The 16,496-nt window shown below is 40.9% G+C and overlaps 1 protein-coding gene across 1 annotated transcript in view; it reads right to left on the reverse strand.

Annotated features, from left to right (window-relative positions):
• Positions 1-3,378: 3,378 nt before the first annotated feature.
• The window catches only part of CPLX4 (complexin 4), a 23,997-nt gene continuing 10,879 nt past the window's right edge, over positions 3,379-16,496 (reverse strand). Inside the window, 1 exon segment of the mRNA XM_006039401.1 lies at positions 3,379-3,606. Coding sequence (XP_006039463.1) covers positions 3,379-3,606 — 228 coding nt within the window.

Below are 16,496 nucleotides of genomic sequence, written 5' to 3' on the forward strand. Positions count from 1 at the left end.
TGGTGACAGAGGAAAGGAAATTTGGTGATATGATTTAAGTTGACAGAATCCTTTTAAATCATCAGTAACAGAGAAGCAGTCATGTCTCTGACCTCTGAGGACTTCCTGCTTTTCCATACTATACTCACCTTCTGAAGGTCTTACCTTCAAAAGACCATGGAACAGGAGTCCATGAGGTATGTTTCATAAAAGCTCCTTAATTAACTCAGGAGTAGGTACTGAATGATACCCTTTTCCTATGGAGTTCAGAGTGCTGATCCCAGTATTAAAATGCCATATTAAAAGTCCTAAGTGCAATAATAAAATGTGGAGGTTGTAGAGAGCAGGTAGGGAGATGCTAGATCTCACATCTGAAGTCCACTTTAAAACTGCCCTTGACTATTTACAGGCAAGTGAGACCAGGAGTGGGTTCTTAAATGAAAAGTGATCATATTTTAGTGCGTTTATCTATCATATATTAATTATTCTCTTAAGGATAAAAAGAGAGAGAGACTCATAAACCCCTAAACAGGTGTTAATCCAGGGACAAACATCCTTTGCCAATTTCACACATGCCCTGTCTGTTCAAGTACTTATGCATCCCTTTAAATGATATACAATAACTGAATAATGAATATACTCTCACCGTGCCCCATGTCATAGAGAAGCATTGTTATCTGTGTTATATTAGGAATAGTTGATTTGCTCAAGATGCCCAGGAGGTCAACATCAAAGTACTGCACCAGATCTCTGGAGTCCCAGCCCACAGTCTTAACCACAAAACAGTGCTTTACAGTAGCTATGAACAAGAATCAACTTATAGTCACTAACTGAAGTTCCTTTCCATGGGTTCGTTCAGGTAAAATGTACCTGGTGTCCACAAAGTCAATACAGAAGACTTGCCAGCAACCTAACCAATAACTACCTGGTCCATAGGCAGCCCTGCTAGAAAAAGAACCAAAATAAAGCCTCCATTTACCCAAGTCAGTGGGTATGTGCCAAGCTTTTTCCTGCTGGTCATCGCGTATCTTTATGCTCTAGGACCTTTTGGGATAGAAGGTGCTGTACAAATTCAAATCATGATTAATCATATCTTATAATGTTCCCCTAATCGTGGAATTTGGTCCCAGGTAGGAGCCAATTCTCCTTTCTTGCATGCCAGGGTTTATTCACACTTTCCTGGGGGATGAGATAGAGGGAAATCTGGCTTTCAGCATTTTTTTATTAATATATTTTGTGTTCCAGGTCAAATCAACCAAATCAGTTCCAAATCATATCAATTAAATAGAACTCAATTGTTCCAAAAACCATATAGATTAAGCAGGCAGAACTCAATCATTCTAAACACCACGTATGGGACTACAACCAGCGAGCATCCTCCATCCCAGGCTCTCACCCTGGGACTTCAGATACTCCCAAATCCAGTGGCAGCCATCCTACGTGCAGGCACAAGCGCAGAGGTCTTGGGATTCGGATGTCTCCATATTTGATCTGAGCCAAAAGGCCAGAAGCAAGGAGGTGGAGGGGCCTCTTCCCCTTCTAGTTTCAGCATTTTTTAAATTATTTTTTTAATGAAAATTTTGCATGTTCCAAACCAAATCATCCAAATCAATTCCAAATCCGTGAGTCAATCAAAAACCATAAGTGGCCCTAGTACCGGCAAACATCCTCCATCCTTTCCATAAAGTGGGCATAAAGCCAAGATCTTCCCACTCTAGCAGCAAGTGGGAGGTTAACTATACATTACCTCTGTGGGTACTACCCTGTGCCAGAAAAGCAGCTATCCCCAGTGACTAGGAAAACTGCTTTAGTGGTCACGGTTCCCACCCGCAAAGGGTTTGTTTCTCATTTACTCAAAGGAATGTGGCTGAGTGTGTCAACGCTGTTGGCATGTGTTAAGGGTACTCTGAGCACACTTATCACATGTGGCCTCTCAGGGAGGCCTAGTTTGTGAATCCAAGCAGCCTTAGGCAGGCAATATGTGCCCGAAGGCTGAGGTCAGCCAGGATGGCAACAGCTCTGGATATGCACTGTAGTCAAACTTTAGAGGACTAAGTAGATTTCCTGGCAGAAAAGGTAGGCACCTGGGGGATCATGGATAACTGAGTAGCTTAGAAGGGGTTTCTGTAAATCCCTTCTTGGATTTAGGCAAATAAAAGGGGAATTTTGGTACTTAAATTCTCTGTGAATCTTGCTCTAAGTGTCAGACAGCTGCTTTTCCTTAACTTACTATGCTTATTTATTTGGGGATTTGTATGCAATATATTTTAAGAGAACCAAAGTCTATTCTACTGCAGTTAACAAAAGGATCTTTTGGTTACAGAAAGGCATGAGAAGCATTGGCAGGGCCATCTCAAAGGAGGTGGAAGAAATGGATCTCACGGCCAACATGGGCATATCCCAGCTTCTAAGCCAATTCATCGCCCACACACGTATATATAAGAAGATGAAGGAAAACTATGACTGCAAGAGGACAAGGTGAACTAGTGAGTTGTACTACTCACTTTGGGGGACAACAGGTCTACCAAACACCATCACTCTCTGCATTTCTACAGCACCTCTTCCTTGTTCAATAGGTGTCAAAAGAAATCAATTTAGTGATCTCAGCATAACTTAGGCTTGATATTTCTCTTCATTGCAAACCCACACAATTTGGCACAAATGGCAGTCAAGAAGTCAACTTCTGTAATAGCAGGTTCAGATTCTAGGTCAGTATTGAAAAGCAGCTAATCAAAACATCATGAGAAAGTTTGCATTATTCCACATGCCTGGCTCTAGTGCAACCCCCAATCTTCACTCACTCCACAATCACTGTATTTTCTCTTAACAGTTCTAGGATCAGAAGAGTCTTTGTCCCCCAGAAATTTAAATCACAGCTACTGAAAAAAAAAAGTTTTGTAAAAATGCTTTTGGTTTGAAGTGACCCAACTTTCATTTTTCTCGAACACTTTTTTGTGATTGCTTTCTTGAAACAATGTCAAGGTGATTAGAGAAATGTTTCCTTTTTGAAACATCCCGTTTTGTGAATAATAAATCATTTAATAATGATGTTGATATTTTTATAAACTTTTTGAAACTATGGAACAAGGCACAATGTTTGTGAAAAAATAATTGATGACTTTTTTATTTATGAAAAATGCATTTTTTTTAAAAAGGAATATTTTTCTACCATGGGAAAACAAAATATTAAAAACTGATTATTATTTCTATCTTCGAGCCATGAAAGCAGGGATATCACCTAATTTTGTGAACACCTGGAGGTTTAGGAGTCTCTCTCCCTCATATTTACACACATTGCTGTGGAACTATGTGGTATTCCCTTAATTGTCCTTGCCTTCTCCAGCAGCCCCAATGATGCAATATTAAATTCATATGGTTCACAAAACTGCACCTTGCCTTTTACATTACAGAACATTTTTGCTCAGCTGTCTGCTTTATTTCAGTGAAAGTGGCTTGAGCCTTTTCTTTAATAGCATCCATATCCATGTTCTGGAGGTTCTGTAACTGTCCAAGAAAAGACTCCTTGTCTTCTTCTTCTTCCTGATCTTCTGCCACCATTTTCTGAAGGTCTTCTGGCAAGCCCACTTCATCTCCAGCCATCTGTACTGCATTCTCATCCATTTCGCTCTAACATAAAAAAGGAGGAGAATAATGAGAACAGCACATTCAGTACAGCACAGTACTCTGCCTTTGCTAATACGGGGTCTGATCCACCTTCCACTGAAGTCAATAGGGCTCCCTGTTTGACTTCAGATCAAACTGGATGGAACCTCATGGGCATGTTAGTCAAGGTTTTTAGATATGACTAGGGGATTTTAGTGCCCACTGTGAGAGACTAAAGGAAGGACCCCTATTTTCAGAAGGTCTTGGGCACATTGCTTCTGAAAAAAAAATGCATCCTCAAGGAGGACCCTCCAAAATGGAGGTACTCAGCATTATGAGACACTCTGGAAAATCTCAGCTATCAAAATTAGCTGTCATGTCAAGATGGTCCTGTATAAAACAAAAAAGAAATCATGCTAGTCTAACTCCCCTACCTAACATGCAGAGTTATTCACTTCAGCTGATCTGTGATCTACAGAAGAGGTGCTGTAATATATTTTCTATGCAGTCACTTACTGTGCACTAGGTTTAGGATAGTACTTCTCAACCCATGGGTTGCAAGAATATATGAAAGGGTCATGAACAAACTTTAAAAATGGATCAGACTTTAAAAATGGATTCTCCTTTAAAGAAGAAAAATGTGGGAAACCACAGCTTTTCCCTAGCAGGCTGGCCAAGTTCCAGCCTGCAAGGGGGCCCCCCTGCCCCACACACCCACCCCCTGTGGGGCATTAGGTTGGGACTGGCTACTGATGCTTACAATGGGTCCTGGTACAAGAATGGTTGAGAACTACTGGTCTAGGAGATATTAGTGTTAGAAAAATGGTGTGGCTACAATGCCCTGTTTCAGTTTGGGGGTGTGTTTTTGGACATCTCAGTATTAAGCTTTCCCTTTTATATTTTTGGACATCTCAGTATTAAGCTTTCCCTTACTGAGTAGTAAACTGTGCAGGGCATGAGACATTTTCACAGCAACACAGAGCCTATTATACCTAGGTAAATCCTCAGACAGTGTAAATTGTCACAACCCCAGCTGATTAACCATTGGAGTGATGACAATTTACTCCAAGTGAGGATCTGTCCCCTGTCATCTCACCTCCATTTTGAAGGTGGAGGATAACATGGGCTGTGTTATGGGAGCATATGAGACTAATTTGGCTGGTGGGCTGCACTTTGGCTACCCCCACTTTAAATACTAGCTGCTCTTGTTTTTATTTTCCTCTGGGCAAATCAGATGGCCATTCTTTTAAATGAAAAACTACTGTGCACACTGTGTGCGCGCCAGGATCCCTTGCGTTTGCAGCTGGAACACTGACAGAATATCTGTTAGATCCTGAAAGCACAGCCAATGTGTCAGGTTGCGTAGTGCAAGTGAAAGCCAGCAAACAATATTTTTATTTCCTAGGTCTGCTGGAAAAGGCCTCTAGTCAAATGAATGGTGGTGGTTGTGGTGAGGGGTGAGGGGTTGCCCTGTCTGAATTTGGCCACTGGAATGGTAGCTGGGTTGCCAGCTCCTATCCCTCAAATTAGAAACTCAACAAGTGAGTTGCTTTTTCTGATCCTTCTGTTTCCAGACAAGAGCTGCTGTTAGTGGATAGTCACTTTTCCACTACATCAAAATATGGAGAGTACATTTGCCAGACCTTTTTTTGGCCACAGTTGGAGAGGTAAAATAACTAGCAATAAAAAAAAATGAAGTGTGAATCTCAGCTACTAAATTACATCTCTTCTGCCTAGAATAAAATAGGGTTCTATTTATAATACCTTGCTAAAAGTCCCTAGTTTTTATTTGATCTGCTTCGTTGCTTTTCCATGTTTTGTATTAAAGGCTAGACCAGAAGGGCAAGAACTCTCACTCTACAAAAGGTTGCTCTTGTGAAATACAGTGGAAGGAATGGGATTATAAGAACATAAGAACTGCCATTTACTGGGTCAGACCATAGGTCCATCCTTGCCCAGTATCCTGTCACAGTGTTAGAGAGTGGATGCTGAAAGGGAGAGTGAACTGGCCATGTCCAGGGTTCCTTCCACTTGCTCCTCTCTCACTTGCAGTTGCCAGCAATGAAGGTCTAGGAAGTTCTGATTCAGAGGCTATACCCCTAACACTCATGCTCAATAGCTACTTATGCACCTTTCCTCCACTATTATGGGTCAGGGACATGTCCCTTCTTCCCTAGGGCTGAACTGTCTGCCAGTTTTGAATAAGGCCTAACTAGTTCCTACCACTTAGTATTTATACAACAGTCAAAGGTCTCATACATGCTTCAGTAGTGTAACTAAAGGGGGCAACTGGGATACGAGCCTTGATGGTGATTTGAAGGAGAGGGGTACAAAAATAGCAGCCTTCATACCACTGGCCAGGTCACTGCTGGCAGCTTGACTGCAGCTGATTGCCCCTGTACCACCACTGCCACTGCCCGGGGCACAGAACTGCCCTGTTATGCCTCTGATGTGCTTTACACACTAGTTAGAAGACAAGCCCAGAAGTGTTTGTCATCTATGTAGCCAACACAGAGAAAAGCTCTGGGAGAAGCACGCCAACATGTGATCAAGACTTTGTTCAGCACATTCATCATGCTAAATGCTCAAGGTATTTTTCAATCCCCTTTCTTCCCATGTCATTAGAATTTGACAAGGGAAAGTTTTCATTGGTTTCATTTTTAACTTCCTCTCTCGCTCCAAGATAGAGCAAAGAGAACCTGTTCAAACTGTATAAAAATACCCATACAAACATACGACATTTCGGCCCAAACAGTGAAGATTTTGGCAGTCAGATGCATAGGAAAACAGGGGAGTAGAACGAAAACTGTTCTACTTACTTGACAAAAACTATAGTTATTGGATGGCAAAACAAGCTATTCAGTTCAAGGCTTTGAAATGTGTTCTATAATACCTTTTTGCGTTATTTTCCATTTAAGCTTAAGTCACTAAAAAAATCTTCCTGCTCTAGCAAAATGAAAGAACATTAATATGGAGACATATTACCTCTATCTATATTCCTTTAGAATCCCTTTGCCTTGCTAGAATAGCATGAAGAGAGAGTCAGGAGTGTAGACTCAGGTCCAAAACTCAGCTGATTTTAAGGGAGAGCAAAATGGTCAACATGAAATCTTAGAGTGAAAGATTTTCAAAAATAATTAGAGCGTGAAACCTAGAAATGATTTATTGGATGAATTAGTTCCTTCTTCCCTAAATCACGCACACAAACAGCAACTAGCAGTCTGTAGGTCTTTGGTTGGCATCTCTGACAAGCTGAAAATGAGAGGCTGCCTTGTACCTCATCAGAGCAATGCTGTGGCACTGCGCAGTGGGGTAATCAGAGGAGTTAGACAACAAAAGGAAGGATATAAGTTGGGCGGGAGTCTGAGAATGCAAGCGAGAGACAAGAGAAGGAACTGGTTAAGCAATTAAAGGGCTTGAGATGCAGCAAGCATGATCCACCCTCGTTTCCTGCTTGCCTGGTGAAAAGCTCGGCCAATGGGACTATGTCAATATCCCAAACAATGGCCATTTTGTTCAAATTTTGCGGTGAATTCCGAGGGATCCAGCATTCATCAGAACAGGATATTTTGACACAGTTCACACATCAAAGATAAGCATTAATGCCTCATTACATCTCCAAAATGAAGCATGACAGTGGCAAAGGCCCAATAGGAATATGCAGCAATGCTGTCAGCAGGAGGTGTTTCAGAGATTGAGAGAGGTCCTGGATTCAAATGAATGAATGAATCAATGGAAGAATGAATGAATCAATGAAGTGCACTGGCCAGGCAGTCTCATTTCATTAGTGAGGGACAGCGGATCAGCTTGCATAATCGCTTAATCATTATTTACTTTTAGATGTATTGGCACAACACTATATGATACATTTATTGTTACGCTATGTTTTACTTTTCTGTGCAGTTGGAAATGCTAAGGCAGGACATCACCAGAGTTTATTACTAAAACAGTGTGCTGTCTCTTGGCCGCTTGCAAGAAAGAATATGTTTTACTGCTACTAGATCTGTGGGGGAGATGTTTATAATGCTATACACAAACAGAAGTATTTTCTCTTATTCACATAGTGAGCAACATATTAAACTTTCCCTAAGTAAATTTTTGCCATCAGAAAAGTTTCTCATCTTGAAATTCCCCAGCTTGTCTTACAGAAGGGAGAAAGCAGACTCCAGATAACAAAGCACCCTATAAATTAAATATATTCACATTAACCAGCTAGCCATTGATTTACTGATCTCTAAAACGATAACAACCAATACAGAGTCCAAGACATCAATAGTGCATTTAAGGAATTATTGTGTATTAAACTGACAACATGCTACTGTTTTCCCCCTCTCCTATCCTCATTTCATTGTAACATTTTGCTAAGATCTCTTAAATCTTTCCTCTTATTTTTCTACCTGGTTCCTCACTGCCTTTCCATATTATTATTTTGCAAATGATTATAAACCATTCATGTACAAATAGAGACTAAGAGAGGTGTGGTATTTTAATAATGCAACAACAAAGCAGATTTTCCAGTCAACCCTGAATTTCATGAGCACAATGAATAAGTTAGACTTGAGTGTGCAAGAACACACACAATGTCACCCTGCCACAAATCCTTGCCTCTTGTATAATTCCTGGACCAGCATGGCTACATCACTCTAATATCAAAAGTCACTTCTGAAACTCTGAACCAAGAGTCTTTTGAGCCTTCAATTGCATAGCACGGGTGTGCCCAGTGGAGAAGTATTGTCCAATGTAAAAGCAATGTAAAAACAAACTAATTTACTTTTAGGCTGGATAATGCTTCTAAAGTGGTGAAGGAAGGAAAGAGAGAGAGAGAGAGAGAGATTGAGAATGGAGCCCATTTTGAATTTATCAAGAGGAGAATAACTGATGGCTAAACAGAGAGAAAGAACGGCCTCTTCAGAGAGGTAAGATGCAAAGAAGTCGGGAGACTGGAGTAGGGCCCAGGACAGCAGGATTCCCAGCTCTGCCACATCTGCTGCATGTTCTTGGTCATCTCTGTTAGATCATCTCACTCCCTTGGCCTGTCTGTGAATCTCTCAGAGCAGGAGGGGGGCTCTCCCTAGGAGTCTGAACACAGCCCAGTACTGTGGGTCCTACTTCTCAGCTGGAGCTTATAGACTTTGCTGTAACACAAATCAATAACAGGCTGCTTTGATTTATGCTAGTGTGTATAAAACACTATAAGGCTAGTGTTCATTTTAATCACAGAAACATGTGGATTTGGGGTTCCATTTTTTAATCCGAAAACGGGATATTTTTTATCAGAGAAAACCAGGATCCCTGCTGATAACATAATGCCCACCATTATTTGCCAGTGGAGCCTTCAAGTAAAACCAGGAGAGAAAAGACCTGAATTTCTAGTATAAAACATAATCAAAATCTCCTTATTTTAACACTTTTGCTTAAGAAAATGTGTAAGGCTGTCTGTATGCATTAGAAAGAAGTCACAGCAGACCCAATTTTGTTTCCTTTGCTGATCATCTTTAATTTTTCCTATTGTAACAGAAACCTGATGGTTGTTTTCAAAATAACCTAGACTAAAAATAACATATCAAAGAGGATAGCTGCATTTTCCTCAGGCACTCAGCCTCGCCTAATAGTCCCACAGGGGTGATGTTCCACATGAGACACTTTAACCTTGGAGGTCAAAGCTGTCTCAGGAAAATAGGCATTTCCCCCAATCCATGAGCTTTATTTTTTTTTAATGTGCTGTCTTTGAGGTCTGATCCTGCAAATTTGTCAGTTCAGTGAGACCATTTGGGTAAGCAGGAACTACTCACCTGAGTGAGAGCTGCAAAGTTAAGGCTAGTATCAGCTGAAAATCAATTACTAAGGTGAAACCAGCCTACAATGTTCAAAACGGGTAAGAGAGAGAAAAACTGGATAGAGGTGATGCACTGAACACTGTGGAGAAGCAAAAGTTGTCAACACACCACACTCTGCAAAGATGTTTTCATCCATAAATGATAAACCTGAATTGACAATTCTTTTAATGGGATTAAGGTTCATTAAGGGACTTTTCTCCTATAAATCTGACCCAAATACCAAGCTTTAGGTTGTGCAATGAAAGGGGTGGGGGGAAGGAAACTGATTAATCTTGAAATTCTTTATTTTACTTGCATCTTTCAATATCCTTAACATTAACAAATTTCCAATATCCTGATATTTAGATTCAGTCCTATTTTTTCAAAATGGTCAGTGAGGTCGGGGCTGATCTAAGAGCATAATATCAAATCTAAGAGCATAATATACTTTCAAGTACCTTGTATGGGGAAAAATATGAGTGTCACTTTAGTTTTCTCTCAGTGTAAAATGTATATGTTTTCTAAAGGTAGATGAATAGCAGAGAAGCTGACCTGAAACCAGGAAAATACTGAATTAGGTAGATGCACATATTAAATAGGGAAAATCTTGCAATAGTTACTCAAACTACAGTTTAGCAAAGCACTTGAGAAAATGCTAACTGTGCATTTAATTGCTTTGCTATATCAGGGCCTCTGTCCTTTCTCAGGCAGAACCCTCATTATTGCCATTAGAAGTTCGGGCTGAAAGAGGACTGAGTGAAAACCAGTTGGATGCCGACAATGAAATCACCGGCATGCTGTACAAGTGTATGTGCGCACACCTGTGTACGAAGTTGGGGAGAAGAGGGAGAAGGCGGCAGAAAAGACACCTGGACAGAGCTTACTACAGCATTAAGATCTAAGTAGGCAGGACAGGGGAGATTTCAAAGTCACTGTTTGGCACCCAACTCCTACTGCTTATCATTAGGAGACGGGCACCTAGCTGCCCTTGGGCCATTAAAAAAAACACACCTTTCAGGGCATAGACCTGTAAGAGTAACAACCATAAAACATGGCTAATGACAAGGAAGTACATTAATATTGAATGTACAAAAAAAGACAGTTTCATGAAACTTTTCTACTTGTCTGCTGACTTAACTCTAGTTTTTGGAAACTTAGGCCAATAACAGAATCAACAATTCTGTGTCCAGTGGCTGACTTCCATTTTCATCTAATAAACATTTTTGCAATTCATCATGCCTTGGGTATACATTTTTCTTATTCTTCATTATGGACCAGTGTTACAGAACCCAAACCTAAAAGAAAGTAGTACGCAGGGCTTTGGGCTGAGTGTCAAATTGAGAGTGATGGGTAGATAAAAGATTAGTGGATGGTTAAAGAGAAGTCCCACCAGTTTCTTGATATCAGTACTCACTCATTTCTTCTTTCTAGCTACTGGAAAAAAAGACAATGTTTTGGATAAGTGTAAGTATATGATTTGGAGCAACAAAGAATTTCAAAAAGGATTTGAGAAATTCAATGAAATACCATGTGTAAGATCCCTGGATTCCTATATTTTTCAAGTTAAAGATTGGATCCCTTCAGACACCTGTGTTGTGATTTTATTGTCTACCACCATGGTTGACTATGATACAATTAAGTGTTTACTCTGCTTTAGTCTACTTTGAAAATCCCAGCTTAAAGGCCAATACAAATTCATTTTTCCTTCAAAATAGTGAGCATGTGTTTAACTAGAAAGCAGAGAAAGCCTTGGTGGCTTACACAATGAAGAGCAATTGCATTTTACCCAGTATGCTTTACAGAAACTCTACCACATTATTTGATAATGGACGTTTTCATTGCTATACACTTGGTCAGCCACTGTTGACTGACAGAGGACATTTTATTTGCTAGGGCTGTTTATATGACAGCTAGCAGCCCCGATAAATATGCTTGTGTTTTGTACGTGATTAAGAACCAGGCTCTTCGTTATTAGTTAAACATGGGTAGTATACATTCACAAACCCACAAGGTTTATTTGCTTTTAAAACAGACCAGTGAATTTTAGTTTCAAACCCACAGCTGTGCTTTTAAGTAAGAGGGATGTAATTTTATAAAATGGTCACTAGAGGGCCTCTACTGGCTTGAAGTTAGAAAATTATGCCTGTTGGGTATAATGCAGAGTTTCACATTCCTATCTTGTGTGTTGGGAATCTATAATCATTTTCCGAGGTGACATAATTTACTTTTTCTAACTGAGGGAAAATGTTAACTACTTCGTTGCCACAATCCAGCTTTTGAAATTGTTGATGTTTGGAAAGGGATTTCTTCAAGCTACTGTGCAGAGACAGGTGTGAATCCTTTAGTAACAAGTCACATTCCTGTAAGGAAACGAATAAAATATAATTCAGCTACAGGCAACGGAGTGAGTTTTTAAATTTTCCATTACAATTTGCCAGCAGCTTTCTCAGCTCTTTAGGCCAGAACTAAAAAAGGTATTGAATGTCTTCACAATATTAGAGTATGACAGTACATCTGCAGGACTCTACTGATGTCTCTAGTGGACGATTGAGAATATAAAGATGATGCAGGACTTCCATAATCTTAGACTCAGTGGGCACGTCTACATAAGACACTACATGAGACATACCAGGCAAAAACCAAGCTAATGCGCAGTAGAATTAGTCCACTGCGCATTAGCATCACAAAAAAAGTGTGTGCCATCACTAATGCACAGAAGTGCAAATTATGGTGCATTAAGTTAGTACCAGTCATTACATGTACTAACCTTAATGCATCATTATTATGGCTCATTAATGAACGTGTAGATGCGCCCAGTGTTATCTACTGGTACAGATTCCCACAGGTGTAAAATAGCTGTAATCTTAAAGTGCTTTGCGTTCACTAATACTCAGAGAATGATTTCTGCTTGGTTTTTAGTACGCAGTACAACTCCCTCCAACTTGTCATCACATGCAGAGCTGTGGTGGAGAGTGCTACACAAAGCATTCCCAAAAGAGCCTCTACATGGAATAATGCTATAAAGTTTACCATCCAGAGTTTGCTTAACAGCACAGCTTCCAACACTGACCTTGACAAATTTGTGATTGTACCTGTAGTTTTTATCATCTCTTTCATTTTCTTTCCACAGAATAAGAAGTCATACCTACAGCAGATTTCTTACACAAGTTTGCTGGCCTTACTGACATGAAGGTAGATTATTAGAGGAGGTTCTTCATGACAGGAGCTAAGAGAGTGGCTGAGATGGGTGATGGGTTCAACAGAGGAAAATCCTTAAGTAACATACTGATTAGCTTTGTTTGCTGGTGGTCCCCTGCAGTTCATGTTAGTGGGGAACATCCCACAGCGCTGAGAGAGGTAGTCAAGGGTCTTCTCTTTCTCAGAGCAAAGAAGGGTTACTCTAAATGATACAAGGCATGGTAGACATGCACCTTTATAGACTAACTAAATAAGATATAAATGGTGGGGGGAGTGGAAAGAGAGAGAGAACAAGCTTTCGTAGACTGAAGCTCATTTCATCAGATGCTGATGCTACTCTAAAGGATGTCAGTTTTGTGTCTGAACCACACTTTGGATCTCTGTTGCCATTCTGCAGCCCAAAAATGGATCAAATGTGCTTGACCTTTGTTCATTCCGGGTATGTGAAAATTTTTTTGGACCTGACCTCTAGAATAAGTGGTAGATCACTAAAAAAGAAAACAGCTTTTTGTTAAACAAAATTGTAATAAAATGTTGGTCAAATATTATGTAAAGGGAAATGTAGGTAAATGTTATCTTATGTAATCAGCAGAATATGGTCTATGGTTTTACTATTTTAGCAAAATCTCATGTATCCAATTGGAACTAAGGACAAGGAATGTATTAAGGGAATAGAAGCGTGGATAAAAGTGGGAGTTTTTCAAGTGAATGCCTAGAGAAGGACATACCCTGAATTTAGATTACAGGAGTGGTCAGATAATGGGAGAGAACAGAGGGGCTCAATTGTGTTAGTGTTATTGCTGACATCCTACATTTTCCTTACCCATTTCAAATATAAATTCATTCTTTGGTTGCTCAGAAGAGATGATGCCATAGTTTTATTTATTTTTTAAATCCCAGACAGTCCGTTCCCAAACCTTAACTTTGGCAAAGTTAAACTCATAAGAGCTGACAGCTCATGGGAAGGTTTTTTCTTTAACTTTTCTTTAAGTTGGACCTTAATAAGGTAGTTGCTCCTAGGCCCAAAGTCGACTCTCTGTTCCCTGCTGTTATGTAATCTCTGTGATGGTAACCCTGAGCAATTATGAATGAAATACCCTGGGGGATTAATAGTTTGTTAGTTGAGGACTTTTTAAGTGCGTTGAACTCCCTGTGGATTGCTAATTTCATTATTGATGCTTAATTAATACAGCAATTATAAGGTTGCATGGAGCCTTCTTGACACTGAATTGGGCTATCATCTCACCTCCACCCAATAAGAGATGACTATGCAGGAAAATGCTGTGAATTTTTTGACACAGTCATTGGACTTTTATGTACACCATACTGGAGACCCACAAAGGCATTTTAGATGACTTATGGCCTTACTACTTTAATTTCATGCCAAGCCAAGGGATGCCAATGAGGAGCCTGTCCTAGCTACTCACTCCTTACAGTATGTACCCCCTCACACAAGTGAGGCAGCATAGCCACTTCAGAGTGGCCCTGAGTGCATACCAATAACACAGGCAGGTGAGAGAGTCCAAGAATAGATTTGGGAGCAGGTCAAGCTAGTTTTAAAGATGTCCCAGGCTCAGCATAGAGATGGCATAGACAGCCCCTAACAGTGTGGCTCCACAAGCAAATTACTATCAAGCAAGCTAGGTTTTAGACTTACAGCCATGATCTATTCTGTGGGAATGGCTTACATGTACTCTTTTCATGAAAAATTCAAGATAATGTCATTGAGGGGCAATCTGGCACATACTGAACTGTAAGAGCTGCTGCAGGCTGTACTCTAGCTCATCTTGCAATAACTTGTTCATGTAAATATACCCTAACTCCTATTCAGGGGCTCATCTCCCACTTAAATCAATTATTTCCAATGGGAGCTTGGTGCCTAAATACCTTTGTAGATCTGGGCCCTTGGATCTTTACGTACAAAGTACTGACTCAGCATTATTTTGATCAAAATATCTTAACTCAGCCTGCTTGAATCTGGGTTGGTGGTCACAATCCACCAAGACAAGGTAAGGTCCATGACTTCCAGGGGAGAAGAAGAATGAGAGAAAGAGCTGGGGTCCAGTAATCAGGGTCAAAACAGAGGATCCTTGAGTGGAGACAACCTTGGAGAACTCTAGGTAATATCTAGTGCTTCAAGAACTTGTCCAAGGAGTCAGTGGAAGCTGTCAAGAGGAACCCTTGCTAGAGGAATACACCCCTAGAACTCAGCAAATTCAGTGGAGCTGAGGACCAAACCCCTACTATATTTGTACACTGTGGATATTTTAACCAACCTGGGAAAAATAATCTTGCTAGTAATCTTTAAAGGGATATGAAGCAATGATCATATTTTCCAAGGTCAGTCAGGAACAGCTCCGGCTCAGCTTGATAATTCTTGAAGAGCCAACAACATTATTTAGGAATCCATTGGCAAGGAGCCCACTCAAATCCCATTCTATGAAAGCTTTCTAGCAATTCAGTGTTTGCAAATGGTTTCAAGTCAGCTATAGTAACTGAAGAACCTGGGAACTGGTACAAAAGGCAGGGAGGAATGGGAATACGTAGAGGTTTTCTAAGCCCAAGAAAGCCAGAAAAAGCTTTCTTTTTTTCAAAGAAATGAAATAATGAAAATGTTCTTACCTCAACAGTTCAAGAAACACATTGAAACATTCTGCTCTCAAAAGACACCTTCAATCATACAACTCTGTACCTGATACGACTGTCTTCTTTTATGTAGGATTAGTCTAAACCAGCTTGACTGAACCAATTTTAGGTCTCAGTCCTGCAGTTCCTTGCTCTCGATCAGATTACTGCAACTGCTTGGAGCATGGACTACCATGGAGTTCTACGCAGCAAAAAAGACCGTGTCAATTACAGCTAAAATATCAACATTCAGTAAAAAAAATTGTCATTCACTGAGATCACTCTAATGTTTAGAAGAGTTTAATTTATTTCTGAATGCAGGGGGAGAAACCCAAGACTCAAGGGAAGATTGCAGTTGGGACAATGGTTCTCTTCAGAGAATCTGGACAACATTTGGCTGAGTAGGTAGTGCTCACATTTGCTCTGCCACCAACAGACATGGTATGACACTCACCTGGCTCCAATTTTTACCTGGCAGCCCAGTGTCCTTTTTATTATGGGCCCCCTCAAGCAGCTTTGATCATATGACTAAACCCACGGAAGAACTAAGGCTGTAAGATTTAGCCCAAGACAAGCAGCCTCTTTGAATCTGTTTCAACCCATTCTGAATATGTGTAAAAAGAAGAGTATAGAAACTGTGCGGGCCGGGAGTGGTCCGAGGCCCTCGGGGGCGCGCAGCGGGCTGTGGCCAGCAGCCCGGACACACCGGGTCGGAGAATGCAGGCCAGCGGGCTAGAATTAGGCACGGACGCTTAGCGGTTGATTAAAGATTATTTTACTTACACTGTAGATGGTCGCGGTGCAGGCAGGAAAACTTGCTTGGGTTGCGGTTACAGACAGAAAAGAAGAGAGGCAGACAAGAGTTCCTTCCATGCAAACCTCTAGCCCAATCCGGTTGAAAGCTCTAAACACGCGAGCCCGTCGTGTCAACCGAAGAAAACAACTCGAAGCAGAGAGCTCTGGATACACTCACACGAAGTTTGCTAGGCTCCGTGGAACTTGCGCGCAGGGAAGGGGTTCGTCGAGGGATCGTTCGGCGATGGGGAGAGGCCAGAGGTTGATCAGACCCCTATAGCCTGCGCTGGGTTCGATAGGCCCCGCAGCGCTTAGAGATCTTCACAAGACGTGAAGTTCTCCTCCTCCAGATGGTCATGGAGTCCTCCCTTGCGGGGTTCTCCTCAGAGTTCTCCAACTTGGGTGGAAACCGCTCAAGCCTCTTATACGGCTAGCAAGCCAATCGCTAGCCGCCCCGTGGGAATAATTTAGCACTGAACA

This window comes from Alligator sinensis, unplaced genomic scaffold (assembly GCF_000455745.1).
Source record: "Alligator sinensis unplaced genomic scaffold, ASM45574v1 scaffold347_1, whole genome shotgun sequence".
In the NCBI taxonomy this organism is placed as follows: Eukaryota; Metazoa; Chordata; order Crocodylia; family Alligatoridae; genus Alligator; species Alligator sinensis.